Raw genomic sequence first — 18,789 nt, forward strand, 5'->3', positions numbered from 1 at the left:
TTGGGTCCAGAGCCGCAAGAAGCAGAGACGGGCCAGACTTGCAAGGAAAAAGTTTATTCAAACCAACATGCTGGGGCTGCACCTCAAGTGGATGCAGCGGTTTGTGCTAGTTAGGGCAGCCTTTTTATAGGGCTCAAGTCCTCTGGGCCAGTCACGTTAGTCACGTAGCCTCGTCTGGAACCACTATCTCGGAATTTGTGTGTCTGGAGACATTCTTTCATTCTTCTTGCCCTTCGTCAGGAGTTACTATCTGTAGAGCCCTGGGACCGGAGTCACTATCTGGGCTCTGTGTCAGAGGCCGGAGTCACTATCTACGGGGCTGTGGGACCAGAGTCACTATCTACTGGGCCGGATTCACTATCTGCTGGGCCGTGGGACCGGAGTCACTATCTGGGCTCCTTGTTCTCAGCAACTCCTTCTGTGAGCGGGTCCCTATCTTTTAGGCACATACGTGAATTCCAGCCCAACCGTCAGGCAGATGTCAGGATGTATGTGACAGGACCCAGGCATAGTACATTATTATATACAGTTCAGGGTCATAAGCATGGTTACAGAAGCAGAACAAAGCGAGGTTACAAAGGTCAAGAGTGGGCTTTAACACAATATAATTTCTTTTAACTTAACAGTTGGAACTCCCAGAAAATCTAAGAAACCTCATCATCGACCACAACAGATGCAGGATGAGGACTTAGATTCCAGTATGGATATCTTTTATCCCGAGGGGAATGAACCCTTGGATGTACTGGGAGATTCAGAGCAACATCCACAGATCCCTCACAAGACTGAATCCTTTTCACCCCAGTCCCAGCATCCAGAACCCTCTGAAGAGCTAGAACAGCTTCCCTTTAAGGCCCTGGAAGCTGAAGTTTCAGCAAGCACACAACAGACCCCAGCTGCACTTCCAGGATTTCCCGAGGAATCGAAACCTTTAGTTCCAGACTCAGATTTGCTGTCCAGTACCCCTGAAGAGGGTGATACTGCTTCAGTCCTGCCAGAAATCCTAGTTCAGCCTACATTGGCTCCTGAAGAAAGGGGGTCTTCAGTACCTCAGGAAATGGAAGCTCAGTCTTCAGAGTCAGGTCTGAAAGTGCAGTCTTTACTGCATCATCAGCCAAATGAACTGTCTCCAGTCCAGAAAGAAGCCCATCTTTCAAATATATCTACTGTCATCATCAAACCTGCCTATCTGCAGATTACCGGAACTCCAAGAGTCAATAAGCAGGATGAAATTTCAACCCAGCCAGAAACCCTAAGTCTAAGTCACACAGGAGAGAACCGTGAAGAGAATGAACACTCTCTAGCTCAAGAGGTGGCCCAGTCTCAGCCTCTAGAGAGCCCTGAGGGTGACTCTGCCATACAGCAGGAGGCAGTGGCTCAAGCTCCAGAGATCCTTGAGGTGACTGAATCTTCTATCCAGCAGGAATCCCTAGCTCAGCCTCCTGAATCTTCTATGGAGTTGGAAGGTCAACCATTTCTTCATCCTGCAGAAAATCTTCCAACTCCAAGTCAGAATGGAACTTCACACTTAAACTTGCCCCATGTCACTGCTCAGCCTTTGAGTGTGACATTTTCCATTTTTTCAGAGGTTGGTGATGAGGTTGAATCTTCTCCAGTGCCACAGGAGGCCCTGGATCAACCGTCTGAGCCATCTGAGGAATCTGTCACTAATCCACCTCTGCATCCCGAAGAGTTTATTACATCTCCACGTCACAATGAATCCCCAAGCTTAAATTTGACATATGTCAGTGCTAAACCTATTGGTGTGACATTTTCCATATCTACAGAGATCAGTAATGAGGATGAACCTTCAGTCCAGCAGGAGATGCAGGCTCAATCTCCTGAGCCATCTGAGGAATCCGTCACTCACCCTTTCCCGCATTCTGAAGAAAATATTCCATTTCCAAGTCACAGTAAAGCTCCACACATCAACTTGCCCAGTGTCACTTCTAATCCTAAGGGTGTGACTATTTCTGAAAGTACAGAGGTCATAAATGAGGTCAAACCTTCAGTTCAGCAGGAGGCCCAGGCTCAACCTCCATCCCAAGAGGTCCAGGCTTCATTTCCAGGCCTCTCTGAGAACATGGAATTATCTGGCTGGCAGATTGTATCATCAACCATTTCTGAAACACAGAAGTTCCAGAGTGAGATGGTAGCTCTACATTTGGGTCAGACTCTAACTCAGCTTTCGCCAGACAAGGAACCTGCTGAGAAAATGGAAATTTCTTCACCTGTGCAGGAGACCCTCACTCAGCTTTCAGAGTTACCAACAGATATCGTTTTGGCTCAGGCTTCAGAGCATTTGGAAGGACCACTTTCAGCATCAACTCGGCATCCATCATCAGTCCGGGTCACGACTCTCACGGCAGAACCAAGTAGGGAGAGCAAAGCTTCTACGACCCTGAAGAAGACTAGCGCTCCCACAGAGCACACTGTGACAAAACCAACAGGGAATGTGCGGACTCATTCAATCGCCACTAAGATTTCAGCTCTACCCAGTCTGGGGGTTTTGAAGACAGTACCTTCTCCAACCACACAGAAGACCACAGGTCAGACTTCTCATCAAAATCAACCTTCTACACACCAATATATAACTGTAACTCCGGAACGCACTGTGAAGACTAAACCCTCGACAACCCTGACAAGTACCAGTGCTACAGAACACTCAGATGTGACACCTATCACACCATCTCTGAGTCCTCATTCAAACCTGAGTGAAGTCACGTATCCACCTATAAACAAGGACGTTCCTGTCACTGAAGACAGTTCAGTTACAGCTCCAACCATGCAAGAGACTGGAGTTCCGTCTTCAAAGGCCCCAAAGAAAGCTGAGGTAACAGTTTCAACAAGTACCACTCTGACAACCCCCACAGAGGGATTGCTGTCAGAACAGGGTCAGCATCAACACACAGATCTGAGTGAACAGACATCTGTAACTTTGGACGAAACGCCACAACCAGAAACATCAAGGACAGCTTCCCTGACTCACTCTTCAGCCCTATCTTCTGGACGATCTACTTCCGAAAAGGCACATGTAGATTTCCCTGAGCAACTGCAACAGAATGAACACATGACCTTCAACATATGTGAGCTCTGTACCTGCACAGAGGATACCCTCTCCTGCACCGGTCTCAGTCCAGAGAAGAGGCTCCGTAGAGTGCCTGTGCCAGGGCCCAACATCAACAGGACCTTCACTATACTGTAAGAATCACCTTTCCTCTTATCTCTGCATTCTGCCTATTGACGTAGCAAGCCTTTGCTTCAATGTCTTCCTGTATCTGCCTCATCCCCCATGTCCACGTTAAATGATTCTCTCTCTTTTTTCATATTTTGTTGGTGAAAAGATATCCTCATTCTTTGGGGCTGGAGCGATAGCACAGCGGGTAGGGCATTTGCCTTGCACTCGGCCGACCTGGGTTTGATCCCCGGCATCCCATATGGTCCCCCAAGCACTGCCAGGAGCAATTCCTGAGTGCAAAGCCAGGAGTAACCCCTGAGCATCACTGGGTGTGACCCAAAAAGCAAAAAAAAAAAAATAAGATATCCTCATTCTTCTTTAAATGTTGTTTCTTCTTCCCCAGTCTTTTTCTTATAATTGTCCATACTCTCTTTCCTTCCCTATTTTTGTCTCACCCTCAACCTATCCTTCATCCCCTCATTCCTTCATTTAATTCCCTAACCTTTGTTTTCTTTTTTGCCCTAGCTTTTTTTTTTTTTTAGACAATAGTATGTCTTCCTTATCTTTTTTTGCTAGTGCCACACCTTGTGCTTATGGACATGATTTCTGGAGCCAGACTGCCTGAGTTTGTCATTTGTTAGCTTTGTTACCTTGGACAAGTCATTTAGCTCTGTGACTCAGTTCCCTTTTCTTTAGGTGGGGAGTATGGTAAATTATCACTTCCTAGTATTGCTGTGATACTTGTTCATTTTGATACTTATGAAGTTAAGTACCAGGGGTAAGTCCTCAGCACCATCCCCCGCACCCCTACCAATTTCATGCATCTATACATGTGTAAGTTCATAAACTTTGGTACAATAGGTCAGTAAAGTAAACAGGATAATGTGTGAAAATCCCACTTTCCCACTCTCCCAGCTGTATGACTACCGCACAGTAACTCCTGTTACCATCTTGGGTTTTCTTCTACTTTCTTTCCTGTGTATTTTTTCCCCCACTAAAGATAATTCTTTGTGATTTGTTCTTTTCCTGGTGAAGTACATTGAATATATCTCTCCTCACTAGTCCCATTCATTTTCTAATTTCCCTAGTCTGTCTAGAAATTTCTACTATCTCGAACTTTGAATAGAGAGTATAGGTCTAAAACTTTGGTGTTCTCTGGCAATGTTTTTTAAATATTTATTTGCTGATAATTTTGTTCATTTCCCTGTATATTATACTTTTGAAATTAAAAGTTTCTCCATTGATTTGCAGTAGGAGTTACAATAGGTGTGAGTTTGGAAAAATGACTTACATGCTAATTAATTGGCATTATTTTAGCTACTCAAGGAATTAGGAAGTTTAGGTTGTGAGGTATTTCATTGTTTGACTAGTCACCCCACATTATGTCTCTAGTGGGGCAAAATGGGAATCTGATAGCTGTGGAAATAAGCTGGTGTCTTCTGTGTTTTCTTTATTCTTTTACTTATTCTGTTTTGTTTTGTTTTGCTTTTTGGGTCACACCCTGCAATGCTCAGGGGTTATTCCTGGCTTTGTTCTCAGGAATTACTCCTGGCAGTGCCTGGAGGACCATATGTGAAGCTGGAAATCGAACCCAGATCAGCTGTGTGCAAGGCAAATGCCCTCTCCGCTGTGCTCTCGCTTCAGCCCCTCTTTTACTTATTCTGTTCATTCTTTTCCTACCTATTCAAGTCTGTGAACTGTGTTTCTTCACAGAAATTTCCAAGGAAACTCTATTTCTTCCATTGATGGAAATACATGGAAGGCATACCCTTGGGTTGAGAAACTGTGAGTATATCCTCTCCAAATATGAATATTAAAAAATAATTGCACCATAAAATCCTCCTTAGTATACAATTTTAAGATCAATACCTCTGATAAAAAGGAATTTCCCCCTCACGTCCAAAACAACCTCTATTAGTTATAATAGTTTACTTCTTTAAAAATTTTTAGTTTACTGGGCTGGAGCGATAGCACAGCGGGTAGAGCGTTTGCCTTGCATGCGGACAACCCAGGTTCGAATCCCAGCATCCCATATGGTCCCCTGAGCACTGCCAAGGGTAATTCTTGATTGCAGAGCCAGGAGTAACACCTGTGCATTGCCAGGTGTGACCCAAAAAGCAAAAATAAATAAATAAATAAAAATTTTTAGTTTACCAAGCTCTTATTTAAAATGTCTCTTTGTTTTCCATTCTATAACTAATAGAGTTAATTTTATACACACTTATACATATATGTATATATTTTGGTGATGCAGTTTTTTTTATTGAAACTTACTTTAGAAAGATGTGAGAGGAGAAAAAGAGAAGTACATGTTTTAGAGACAGCCCACACAGATGAACAAACATGATATGTGTTCACATTCTTTTTTATTTTTTGCTTTTTGGGTCACACTTGGCAATGCACAGGGGTTAGTCCTGGCTATGCACTCAGGAATTACCCTTGGGGGTGCTCGGGGGAGCATATGGGATGCTAGGATTCGAACCTGGGTTGGCTGCGTGCAAGGCAATCACCCTACCTGCTGTTCTATCACTCCAGCCCCATGACTACATTCTTAATTAAAATTTAAAAAATGATTCATAGTGCAAAATTTAATCTTCTGATTTGTTTTTTTTCCCTGTAAATATAACATCTGCCACTTGATACTTTCACTTTATTTTGCTTTAGACTTCTTTCCTTTATGGTACATAAAGGTTTACCCCATCCATTTAAACTCCTGTTTAATAGTAATTGTATTGAAAGATGTTTTGATTTTTTTAAATTTGTTTTTGTTTTTGTTTTTTGGGTCACACCCGGCAATGCGCAGGGGTTACTCCTGGCTCTACACACAGGAATTACTCCTGGTGGTGCTCGGGACCATATGGGATGCTGGGAATTGAACCTGGGTCGGCCACGTGCAAGGCAAATGCCCTACCCGCTGTGCTATTGCTCCAGCTCCCTTGATTTTTTTTTTCACATGAATTACTGCAGCTCATGGTCTTGTGAATATGGGCAAATAGGTCTGTTAAATAGATAAATAGATATAGATTTGCTGGGCTGAAGGATATGTAGTTATAAAAATTTAATTGACCTCAAAATAGTTGTGCTAATTTAACAGTTCATGAAAGCATTGATTCTCCATGCCCATCCACCTCTGAGCATTCTTCATTCGGGGGCTGGTCTGATGAATGAATAAAAGGGATCCCATCTGTATTTTAATTTTTCTGGTTATTTTTGAATTTAAATACTTTTACATGTTCACTGAACCTTTGCATTTTTTGAATGGATGGTCCTTTGCCCATTTTTCTGATGTTTATTGCTTTTTTAATTGTGTCAATTGAGACACAAGTGTTGTATAGAAAAATATTGACATCCGAAGTAGTAGACTAATCTTTTATGAGTTTTGTATGTCATTAAACTTGAATATGAGTAATAAATGATGTTTAAATTAATGAAAGCATGATAGTCATAGGAATTTGATACTTACTGGCAAGAGCGGAAAAGGCTATAATTAATTCATTTTTAAAAATATCTTTTTATTTTAGCTATTTTGATTTACAGTTTTACAGTATTGTCCATGGTAGTGTTTCATGGTTGTTCATGGTTAGGTTTCAATCGTACACTGTTTCAACACCCATCCCTCCACCAGTGTACGTTTCCCAGCACCAGTATCCCTAGGTTCCTCCCATCACCCCCCACCCCCCACACCGTGCCTGCTTTAGGCAGGCACTCTTCTTCTCTCTGTCTCTGTCTCTGTCTTTCTCCTTTTGGGTATTGGGGTTGCAATATTGATACTGAAAGGTTATCAGGAATATCCCCTTATCTACCTTAAACACTCAATTCTTGTCCAGCGTGATCACTGGCCTCAATCATTCTTGAGTATTTGTCATGTGCACTTTGTGCACGTTTTATTTCCCAGAACAAAAAAAGTCAATGGTGTTAAGTTTCAAAGGGCTTCCTTTACAGATTTAATTTCATTCTTCATGGGGTATCCAGAGTAATGTTTGGAAGATAGGAGGGAGTGGCAATCCTGAGGTTCTGGTGTCACCCAGAATTTGGATCTGACAGATTTTGTGACCTAGAGAATATGCTTTGAATAAGTTACTTGGTGTGAAGAGTCAATAGCTGTGCTTGTGTGATGGATACCAATATATGATGGATATAAGTGAGGACAAAACAAAGAGTTTAAACAGAGATCACTATCCCTAAGTTAAATAAGAATTGGGGTCTTTAGAAAGCACCATGATTATGTGTAAGAATTAGTCCTATGTAGTAAATAGTCATAGTTATTTTGCATTTTGGTCCAGAAATAATTTTTCCATTTCTCAGAATCCTCAGTGACAATTCTTTGACTGAATTACATAAGGATTCATTTGAAGGCCTGCTATCCCTCAAGTACTTGTAAGTTAGTTAATCATTCATTTATGAGATTTTAGCTCTGTTGTTTATAAAACAAAGGGTGTGCAAGTTAATCTTTATCATTTCTTCCAGTAATACAATTCTATAGTTTTGTGATTATAGCATTAAAAACCTCTCATGTTATTTCTGGCACTAAATTATATTTGCATTTATGTATATAAATATCTACATGTGCATATATAAAAAAACTTTAGGCTTACTCTTCAAGCCCATGTTCTCCCTGGATCGTGTACTTTGCTTACTTGTCCCCATGTCTCTTTGTTTGCTTTTTTTGGTCTGGAGAAACCCGGGTTATCTTGTGAACCAATTCTTTCTCTTTGCAACCCCCCCACATCTTTCTAAGAAAGTTTCATTCAATATAAACTGTCTTGCTTCACAAAAGTTTTTCTTTAAACTTTAATAATAAATGAAAAGTACTTATATTTGCATCACCCATGTAAACTTAACTTAAGTGCTAATATACTATCTCCTCTATGTTCGCATAGAGTTCCTTTATGTCCCCATGGATCAAAACCAATGCATGGTCCAGTTTTACATAGCCCATTAACTTAAGAATTGTTTTTGTCAGCTGGGGAGATTGCACAAATGTTGAGTGTGATGCTTAGCAACAGGAGGCCCAGATTGGTTTCCCAGCAGAACGAGGTTCTGGGCTCCCCATTCCCTGACCCCCCAGTAATGTTCCTGAAGCATCCTCTGAGCACTACTAAATAAAAACAAAGAGCTATGCAAATATGTTCCTGTTTTTATTTTTTATTTTTAAATTTTCATGTATGTATGTATGTGTGTATGTATTACTTTTGGATCACACTCAGGGATGCCCAGGGGTTACTCCTGGCTCTAAACTCAGGAATTACTCCTGGCAGTGCTGGGGGGACCATATGAGATGCTGGGGATCAAACCCGGGTCAGCTGCATGCCAGGCAAACACCCCACCCGCTGTACTATCACTCTGGCTTCATTATTTATTTATTTATTTATTTATTTATTTATTTATTAAAATTTTGTGCATGAAGCAAGATAGATTTTATTAAAACTTATTTAGAAAGTTGTGAGGGAGAGGAAGTAAGAAGTATGTGTCCAAGAGAGAACACAGGTGAGACAGAGTGGAAATAAACAAGCAAAGAAGCAGAAAGAAGCAAGTGAGATAGTCAGGCCCTGAAGAGCAAGCCCTGAGGACTTTCAGAAGGTGTTTTTATTCAATCCTTCCAAAAAGGTTGTCCTTTCCTGGAGTTTTGCATACTAAAAATTAGTCTGGGTGTTGTCACAGGAATGTCTTGCACTGTTGATGTTCTCTTTATAATCTCATGGATTCTTGTGTAATTTCTTTTCTGAGGGGACCAGCCTTTTCTGGGTGGGGCCTTGGATTTTTGCATCCTGGTGGTACCTCAGTTTCTCCTCCAAGAGCTCAGGATTTGCATTTCAAATGATGTGACTCAAGCTCTTGAGCTACTTTGGGGCTAGGGAATGTCTTCTTTAGTTTTAGTATTCCCCCAAAGTACATCTGCCAGCCTGCACCAGTAGGAAAGGGAAAGCAGTCCCAACCTCATCACAGGCATCCTGGGTCCACCGCCTGTCCCTTGCAGGAAAGAATTTCAAGAGGTGCAACAGTGAAGCAGATTGAATGAAACGTGCTTAGGAAGATGTGGGAGGAGAGAAAGGAGGGCGATGTTGGAGAGAGAGCACCGGCTTTTCCAGAGTGCAAGTGAATAAGCCAAGGAACATAGACCCTAGCAAGCGAGACACACGGGAGAGCACAGCTTGAAGAGCAAGCTCAAACTATGCTTGTGTTTATAAAGTCGATGTTTGTGTTTTTCTGTAAAAGAAAAAATATTATAAAAATATGCTCTGCAAAATCTAGAATATTATTATTTTTAAATTTCTGGCCTTTATAGAAAACTTTTAAAAGTTGGCTTAATAAAAATTATTTAAAAAATAAAAATAAACTTGAATTATAGAACAAGAAAATAAAGAACTTTACTTGAATTCCAGTAGCCCAGAATTTTAAAAAATATGTGTAGTTTCATCATTGTGATTTGCAATACATTCTTACACCCTATGTCAGCATATTTCTGAATTATCTATAACTTAAATGAAAATTTAAATATGAAATACTTGGCTAAAACAGAGTGATTCTATAGCAGTACTATTAAGAACATGTGAGATTATCACGAGGAGAGTTCTGTTGTAGGAATTGTTGGGCTATTGTCACACAGACATCTTGGACAGAATCTTGTAAAAAGAGAGTAGGAGAAAGGTAGAACACAGGAAAAACACCTCAATGCTCTCAGAATACCAAAAAAGAGAGTAGACACCTAGACCCAGGAGTTGTAAGCCAGGGCTAGCATGCAGAGCTCCCTCGTGCCCACCTGCGCTGGGTCACTCAGGCCTGCAGTAGATCACTTGGAGGGCCTGTTAACCCCCCACCACAGTTCCCGCTTCAGCTGATTTGGAGTAGGTTGATTGGAGAACAGGCATCTTCAATCAGCTCCCAAGTGAGACTGGTGTTTGAGAACTATTTGGAAAGTTAATACATGACGGTGTGCATTGTGGGTCAGAAAAGGAAAGCCTGGGAATGGAATGATAGGACAGGGGTAAGGGGCTTGCTTCTGCACATGGGTGACCCAGGTTTGATCCCCAGCACCATGCAGGGTCCCCCTGAGCCCCCCAGAGTGATGTGTGTGCAGTCAGGAGTGATCCCTGAGCAGTGCCAAGGAAGGGAACGAAAGAAAGAACAGAGGCAAGAAGAGGGATGAGCTAGGAGATAGTTATACCCATCTTGGTCATATGTGAAAGAACTTAAGGAGAATTAATAGATATAAAACAGTCAACTGTAATCAAAAAAAAATTCAGCACTCTGAGGATTTTGTTTGTTCCACCCCTGTACAATGAAAGCAGTGAATTAATGGAATATTCAGAAAATATAGAACCAAAAATTGATTTTCTATTATGATAAAAAAGTTTAATTCTAAATTAGTTCAAAGTTCTGTCTGAAAGGAGTAATTTCATTTCACATTATATGAAAAAGGATCATTTTATTAGCCTAGTTAAACAGGAAGGTATATAAACATGAGACTATTCATTTGAATATTTGAAATGATTATATTAAATATAGTAATTTCACATGGAGGTAAAAAAAATTGGACTCCAAGTAGAATTGAGAACATAAAAATCACCTAATCAATTCTCTGCTCCAAGAAAAGTTTAACTCCAATATTAGAACCAAGTAGTCATACAATTAATTCATGAAGATTTGTGGTTGAGAGAAATGAAAGAAGGTTAGGGGTTCTGGAACATTGAAATCTACTCATTCAATATTATTTTGACTTCTACTAGTTATTTCTAATATTATATATTTGGTAGTTAATTGAAACAATATTTTCCTCTTCCTTTTCCTAGAGATTTATCTTGCAATAAGATACAGTTCATTGAAAGGTGTACATTTGAAGCACTACCATTTTTGCAGCATGTGTAAGTTAAAAATCACTGTCACTGTCACTGTCATCCTGTTCATCATTGATTTGTTCCAGCAGGCCCAGTAACGTCTCCATTATCCTAGCCCTGAGATTTTAGCAGCCTCTCTTTACTTGTCCTTCCCAGTGGCGTTGCATTAGAGGCTCTTCAGGGTCAGGGGTTTGAGACCCATCATTATTACTGTATTTGGCATATGAATACACCACAGGGAGCTTGCCAGGCTCTCCCCCCATGTGGGCAGTAAACTCTCAGTAGCTTGCCAGGTTCTCCAAGTTACGTGAGTTATGATAACCATGTATAAACTAGCTAAGAGAAAACTACAGCAATTTGTTCTCAACACAATAGTTAGAAAAGTAAACTAGTTTTCAGGAAGTACTGGAAATGTCTAAAGTCTTCTATTCTGTAGATTCTCAAATGTAGGATGAGGCAATATCCCCAATTTCTCCTGAAAAGAGGAATATCCAGGTATGTTTAAAGACTTCATATTCTAGAGCATTCCCTAATTACTTTATTTAAAGAATTAAGTGAAGCTTGGGTGAAGACTCATTAGCCTATGGTGACCTCAGTCGATCCTTATTTGGGATGCTTTGAAAGGTCACTTGACAGAATCAGCTAGAGAAGAGCACAGAGATTTAATATAGACTGAGTTATTGTTCCTTGAATGAGGCCTAACAATGTAAATCTTTAATATCACTGTAAACAAGTATTTGAAAAATAATCAGCTAAGCAAGTCTAGTGCACATTTCTTTTACATTTACTTTATTTCTGGGTTCAAATTCAATGCTATTGTAATACAAATTTCTTTTTTATTATTTTCAGAAGACACACTCTCCTTCTACCACAGTAATTATGACTGAGACGGCATTTTACAGCTTACATACACTCCCCCAAATGTCACCACATTTGATTACACTCGTACAGTGAAAGAATGAACAGGGACAGAACTGAAGAAAATTGGACAATATCAATTTTAATATGTGTGCACAAGAAAGCAACCCTTTGTTTGCTAGCAACTTCTTAAGATATGTTTTATTAGGGGAAATATTTTTATAATTATTTCTAACAAAACTGTTAATAGCAGGGTCAGGAAATCAATTAGCAATAGAGTCCCACTTCCAAAAATAACATGTTTTTTATAAGCATCATAAAGATGATTCCATTCCTTGTACAACTTTTTTTACTCTTTTCCGAGGCTAAGAAACACTGTTTAATATCACATACAGAAAGGGTTTCATTAGCATCATTGCACAGGCCTCATTGCATCCCTCCCTGCTCCCAACTTCACACACAATGCTAGACTCTAGCTTGGGAGACACATTTTAGCCCAGAAAGAGGCCAGTCGTGCAATGAAATCCAAAATTAAAACCTTATGTTTGAGTTACTAAACAGTTCCCCTAACATTGTCAACACAGCGAATTTTAAAAGCTGCAAAGATCTTCACTTAACTAAGTTTGAAAGATTTTTTTCCTTCTTACCCCTAGTAGCTTCAGCTACTAAAACTGTACAGCAAATCCTTTTTTGCCTGTAAGGATTAGTATGAGAATTACTAGTCAGAGCAATGTGAACAATAGAACCATGGCCCTCAACCTGAATGATTTTGTGCCCACATGACCCTTGATAGTGCCATGAGGTAGTTTTTATTGTTTTAATTGTCAGATCTATAATGATGCTGTTGGTACCTAGTGAGCAGAGGCCTCCAGATACACTGCTGAATAGCTACAATGCACTGGACAGCCCCCCCATAAGTATCCAGCCCCCATGTGGCAGTAGTGCTGAAGTCATGAATCCCTGTTCTAGAGAACTTCATTAGTGAAGTATTTGTTAAGCATTTGCTATTTTGTGTCATAAACATCAAAGAATAAACCTTAAAGGTCTTTCACAGTGATGTTTAGTGCATGAAATGTGACTATGTGAATGAGAAGTAATGCCTCCTCCTTCTCCTTCTCCTTCTCCTTCTCCTTCTCCTTCTCCTTCTCCTTCTCCTTCTCCTTCTCCATCTCCTCCTCCTCCTCCTCCTTCTCCTTCTGCATCTCCTTCTCTCTCTCCTCCTCCTTCTGCTCCTCCTCCTTTTTCCTCTACCTCTCCCTCCTCCTCCTCTTCCTCTTTCTTCTTCCTTCTTTCTCTTGTTCTCCTCCTCCTTCTTCTTCCTCTTCTCCTCCTCATCTTCCTCCTCCTTCTCCTTTTGCATCTTCTCCTTCTGCATCTCCTTCTTCTCCTTCTCCTCCTCTTTCTTCTGCTCCTCCTCCTTTTTCCTCTTTCTCTTCTTCTCCTCCTCTTCCTCTTCTTCCTTCTTTCTTCTTGTTCCTCCTCCTCCTCCTTCTTCTCCTTCTCCCTCTTTTCCTCTTCCTCCTTCTCTTTCTGCATCTCCTCCTCCTCCTCCTTCGGCTCCTCCTTTATTTCCTCTTCCCCTTCCTCCTCCTCTTCCTCTTTCTTTTTCCTTATTTCTTCTTCTTCTTCTTCCTCTTTCTCTTCCTTCTTCCTTCTTCGTCTTCTTCCTTCTTCCACCTTCCTTCTTTCTTCTTTCTTCCTTCTTCTTCCTTCTTCTTCTTCTTCCTTCTTCTTCTTTCTTCTTCTGCTGCTGCTTTTGTCTTCTTTTTTCCTGTGTTTTTTCTTTGGTAGGAATCTTGGTTGCAATTTAATCACTGAACTGAGCTTTGGAACGTTTCAGTCCTGGCATGGAATGCAGTTTTTACACAAGATGTAAGTAAAAAAGCAGATAAATATACATAATAACACTGCATCAAAACATCATACAGTTATTATTAACTAACTGGTGCAAGGCCAGTGTGAACTCTATGTATTGAGATCCAATTCTTTTTGTTCAAACGAAGAAACTAAGGAACAAAGAGGCCAAGAGATTTGCATGATGCCTGGCATGCTTTGCTTTCTCTATTATTGATTATTGGCTCGAGCACTAACAGAAAGGTATCCATTAGCATTGTCTTGTGATTCCCACTGGTATGGCCCTGAACTGTGGATGAGGCTTTGAATTCCCAGTTTAATTCCAACTTTGGTTCCTGTTCATGCGCAAAGTTTCTAACCACTTAAATGTATGCAACAAAGAGCCGGGAAGAACTAGGTATAACAGTTTTTACTGGGAGTTGGCTGGGAAGGAGAGTTATGGATTCATTCCTAGCTGGGAGCTTCTTTTACATGGGGAAGCATAAGAGTTCCTGAACATCTATCTTAGCATATTTCCCTCCCTCATAATCTAGACCATTATTTTGAAGAAAAAAGTACATATGTATATATATATATACATATATATATATACATACATATAGATACACACCTCTAAAGTGAATTCACTGTGGTCAGTATAAAGATTTGAGCTGTGGTAAAAGGTGGTAAAAAGCTATGATAAAACATTCCATAGGCTTCACACCTGGCAGTGCTGGGGAGGGATCCAGGATCACTCCTGGCAAAACTGGCATCACACTGGCCAGCTGAGCTAGAAGGCAGCCATGGGAGGCACCTGGAGTTCTGTGGTGTGGTGGGATCAAACTCTGGGCTTATACATGGAAGACATGTGCTCCATCTCTGAAACTATCTCTGTGACCCCAAAAGTGTTTGTGTTACATCAGAGTGAGTGAAAAACATTCATCAAACATACATTGTTCTTGCCTAATTTCATTGTACTTACTTTTCTGATTACTCATGTGTAAGAAGCGTGTGGTTTTATACCACTTGGGTGAAAAGTTCCCTCTGATTTCTCTCTGATTTGATGTGACACAAGCAGATCAAAATTCATAGGCTTAAAGGAAATTCTGTACTCAAGCAGAAGGTCCTCCTTTCAGTCTGACTTTGAAAAAGAGTCTTCCCCTGCTTGTGTTTCAGAAATCCAGTTTTATACCTTTCCTGCAGATTAGATGAAGGAAGGGCAGGAAGGCAGCTCGGTGATTCTGCATGGGTATAAACCTGAGTCGATCATCCGGCAGACAGATTAGATGGGGCGGGTGAGGGGTTGGAGTGTGTCTGGGCCGGGGTCACAGTTCCTGCAGGTGCCCACCTGTAGCAGCTCCCCTTCACCTCCTTAATTTACTGACAATGGCAAAAAAGAACCCTGAAGTCCAGTTTAGTAAGGAGCAGGCTTAGAGATTATTGTCACCTCAGTGCCTCTAATGCCACATTTTTACTAAGCATTTTATTATATCAAGCACCGTAAGAACCTCAGTTTTGGTATAGTTTTGTAGGAGACAGCGGGGGCGGGGTGGAATGGCATCATACTTTATAAAAATTAAGACATTCAAGAACATTCACAGAGTGCCATTCCTTCTGAGTGTCAGGCCTATCTTTACAGAAGAATCGAGCAGGGTGTTTGTCACCAAGAACCTTGAACACTGGAAGAAAGAAGACAGATGCTGGTGGGAAAACATGAGAGCCCTACTGCTAGTCCAGACAGCAGGGTAACAAGATAGTGGGGCGACATGGAGATAATGGTGGGTGGTGTACTGAGAACAACTCATGAATGAGGTTGAGGAGACAGCTCAGAGAGCTGGAGCCTGAGCTTTGCATTGCCAGCAGTCACTCCCATTCACACCTCCAAATGTGGTCCCCAAACAATGAGAAGAAAACCCAACAAATTTATAATGGAGAAGGTGACGATTTATTTGAATTGCATATGTTGAAATTTTACTCTCAAATGAGAGAAAAAGGTAATGAAAGAATCATAGATACCTGGAAAGAAATGATCATCCCTGTCATGTGATTTAAATAGAACTAGCTCCTAAGAGTAATTCAGTCACCTCAACAGATTGTCATGGAGTCTGGGGAGATAGCGCACTCTTTAGGTGCTGGAGCCCCAGGGTTAAGCCCCTGCACGACATGGTTCCCCAGCACTCATGGAGTGCCCAAGTATGGCACTACCCACCCCAGCAACAAAAGTGTGGGAGCCCAAATGTGCTGGGGGATGGGCTCCTTTCTTTGGGGCCCAATCTTTCTAAATGACCTAGCTCATTCCTTTCAGGTACAAGTTGCCTGCGTGATCAAAACTCTGTGTCTGGAGCACAAGTACAGTGGGTGCATGACTTGTCTTGCACATGGCTGATCTGGGTTCAAGTCTCAGCACCCACATGCTCTCCCTGAGCACAACCAGGAGTAATCCCTGAGCACCCTGCTATGTGTGGCCGAAAAACAAGGGAAAATAATGTTACATCTCTTTCCAAAGGCAAGGGATGCTGGTCATTCAGTTAGCTCATTTTATTACCTATCTGACAAATGACTGGGTTGATTAGAGTCTGCGTTGATCATAATTTACTCCCTGCATTAAATATATCTGGGGAAAGGTCGAGGTGAGAGCCAGAAGAACTCAGTCAGCTGAGGGCATGCCAGGTGTAACCCAAACCTAAGCACAAACAAAACAAAAAGGCCCAGCTGAGGTGAATTGATAAGGAATTAAAGGAAGCTGAACTCCAAACCTTACTTGCAGGATCTCGGGGAAGATCCCAGCGATTTTTTATTCATGATTTTGCATTGCATTTATTTTGTTAAACAGGATTTTAATAAACTAGATGAAATTTAGGGTCCACAAAACCTTGATTCTTCCTGGGTTCCAGGTAATTATCACTCAGTGAGTTTTTTGAATGAAACATCTATAATATTAATAAACACTGAATGGCGAACACATTATCAGTTGAATGAGTAACAGGTCACCTACAATATGACATAATTATTTGCAAATGTAAATTAATAAATTTTCCATAAATTGCCAAAATATTAGTAAGGTGCCATTGTTTTTGTTTGTTTTTTTTTAGATGCCATTGTTTTTGAAAGGGAGCTAATCACATCTCTTACAGATGAAATCAGGAATGACATATGTTATGGAAATCCAACAGCGTTTGCTAATCCTAAACGTTTAGTATCTTTTTGTTTCCTTTTTGTTTTGGGGCCACACCGCCATGCTCAGGGGTTGTTCCTGGCTCTCCTCTCAGGAATTACATATGGGATGGGGGATCAAACACGGGTCAGCCGTGTGTAAGGCAAACACCCTACCTGCTGTACGATTGCTCCAGCCCCAAGCATCCTTTTTTTCCCTTCTGACTTTCAAGTGTTTCTTCGTTCACCTACACAGGTCTACACTGATGGCTTGTTTAAAAAATTCTTTTAGTCTTTTCATCAGTTCTAAGGTTACAAGTTCCATAATTGTAGCAACTGCAGACTTGACAAAGTAGAAAGGCGATGCCTTACTCAGACAGAGCAGTGGACACTCTGGCTTGTTTGTGGAACATCAGTATTTTGCCAAGACATAAGTACTAAGAGGGAACAAAGGAAACCCAAACCTTGTTCCTACTGACCGCTTGACCCCACTGTGGAGATTGTCAGTGAGGTGGGGAGCTGCACTGTGAAGGCAGACGGAGCTGTGGTCACAGCGAAGCCCTCACGCTCTCCCAGCCACATAGCATAATGGCCTGTCTTTAGATGAGTGTCCACACGAGAGCTTACTCTAAGGCATTGTTATCACTTTGGGGTATGTACTGAAATCCTGGCAGCAGCTTCTTATCGTTCAAAAGCTTCTACCTTAAAGAGGAAGACTGCTGAGGACCTTGGAATGGTTTAGGGGTGACTGGATTCTTTGTAATAATTTGGGAAGTTGAGGAGTTGGTCACATTCAGCAACTACTCTGGTCTCCCAAGTGCGTCTTTTCCTTCCCATCTTTATAAGGGGATATTCTCTGTTTCAACTTAGTAGTGCTGCCAGAGCACTGTAGGGGTCACACCTGAGCACCACCCAGATTTGGTTCAGCTCCCTCATCCAATTATTCTATCTACCACAGAGAAGTGAGATCAACCTGTATGTATCCTCATCTGACTTCACTCAATATGATATCCTCCAGTTCCAACCAGGTTGCAGCAAATTACATGATTTCATCATTTCTTGCAGCTGCATAGTATTTCATTGCATATCTATTCCACATCTTCACAAAACAGTCACCTGTCGTTGGACACCTACGTTGATTCCGTATCTTAGCTATTACACTGAGTGCTGCGATGAATGTGTGTTCATGTGTCCTTTTGAATGTTTTTCTAACCTGGGGTAACATACTCGACAGTGTTTCCACAACCTTTTACTGGTGTTGCTTGCCAGGGATTGGGCCTCTTTTCTTGTGATGTTAACGTCCTCCTGAATGACTGCAGTGCAACTGGAAATCAGTTGCCGGGGATGAGGAATGGCAGAGCTGCAAGACAGACCCCAGAGCTGCCAGGAATCTCATTCAGCCAATGTGGTGACACAGGGGATCGAATTCGAGGCTGCATGCTTGCAGTGAGGGGGTCAAGCCGGAGTCCCCAGATAAGATCTATTTCAAAAGGTCATTGAAAGTAATATTGCCTGGGGCCAGAGAGATGGTACAGTTGGCAGGGCACTTGCCTTGCATATCACTGACCCATGTGTAATCCCCAGCACTGAATGTGCTCCCCAGAGCACCACCAGGGCTGACCCCTTTGTGCACAGCCAGGAGTCAGCCCTGAGCACAGCTGGGTGTGGCCGAGTAACCAAAAGAAAGGGAAGGGAAAGAGATCAGTCTTTTTTATTGTTTTTGGATTATACCCTGCAGTGCTCATGGGGTGCTGGTCTTTGAGGGGGTGTTGAGGGGGGCCATGTAGTGCCTTGAACCTGCCCCACCCCTCCCCTTCAGGCAAGGCATTTACCCCAGCCCTTCTTTCTTTGCTTGTTTGAACCCTATTTTTGTTTTTATTTAGTTATCTATCTATTTATTTATTTACTTTCTGGGTCATACCCAGGAGTGCTCAG

At 41.5% G+C, this 18,789-nt stretch overlaps 1 protein-coding gene across 1 annotated transcript in view; it reads left to right on the forward strand.

Annotated features, from left to right (window-relative positions):
* Positions 1–1,985: 1,985 nt before the first annotated feature.
* LOC129406555 (leucine-rich repeat-containing protein 37A2-like) overlaps positions 1,986–18,789 on the forward strand; it is a 47,543-nt gene continuing 30,739 nt past the window's right edge. The window contains exons 1-5 of the mRNA XM_055144715.1: positions 1,986–3,198; positions 4,889–4,960; positions 7,481–7,552; positions 10,966–11,037; positions 13,660–13,740. Coding sequence (XP_055000690.1) covers positions 2,081–3,198; positions 4,889–4,960; positions 7,481–7,552; positions 10,966–11,037; positions 13,660–13,740 — 1,415 coding nt within the window. The 5' untranslated portion in view covers positions 1,986–2,080. The remainder of the gene's footprint in view (positions 3,199–4,888; positions 4,961–7,480; positions 7,553–10,965; positions 11,038–13,659; positions 13,741–18,789) is intronic.

The sequence above is a fragment of the Sorex araneus genome, chromosome 7 (assembly GCF_027595985.1).
Source record: "Sorex araneus isolate mSorAra2 chromosome 7, mSorAra2.pri, whole genome shotgun sequence".
NCBI classification, from domain to species: Eukaryota; Metazoa; Chordata; class Mammalia; order Eulipotyphla; family Soricidae; genus Sorex; species Sorex araneus.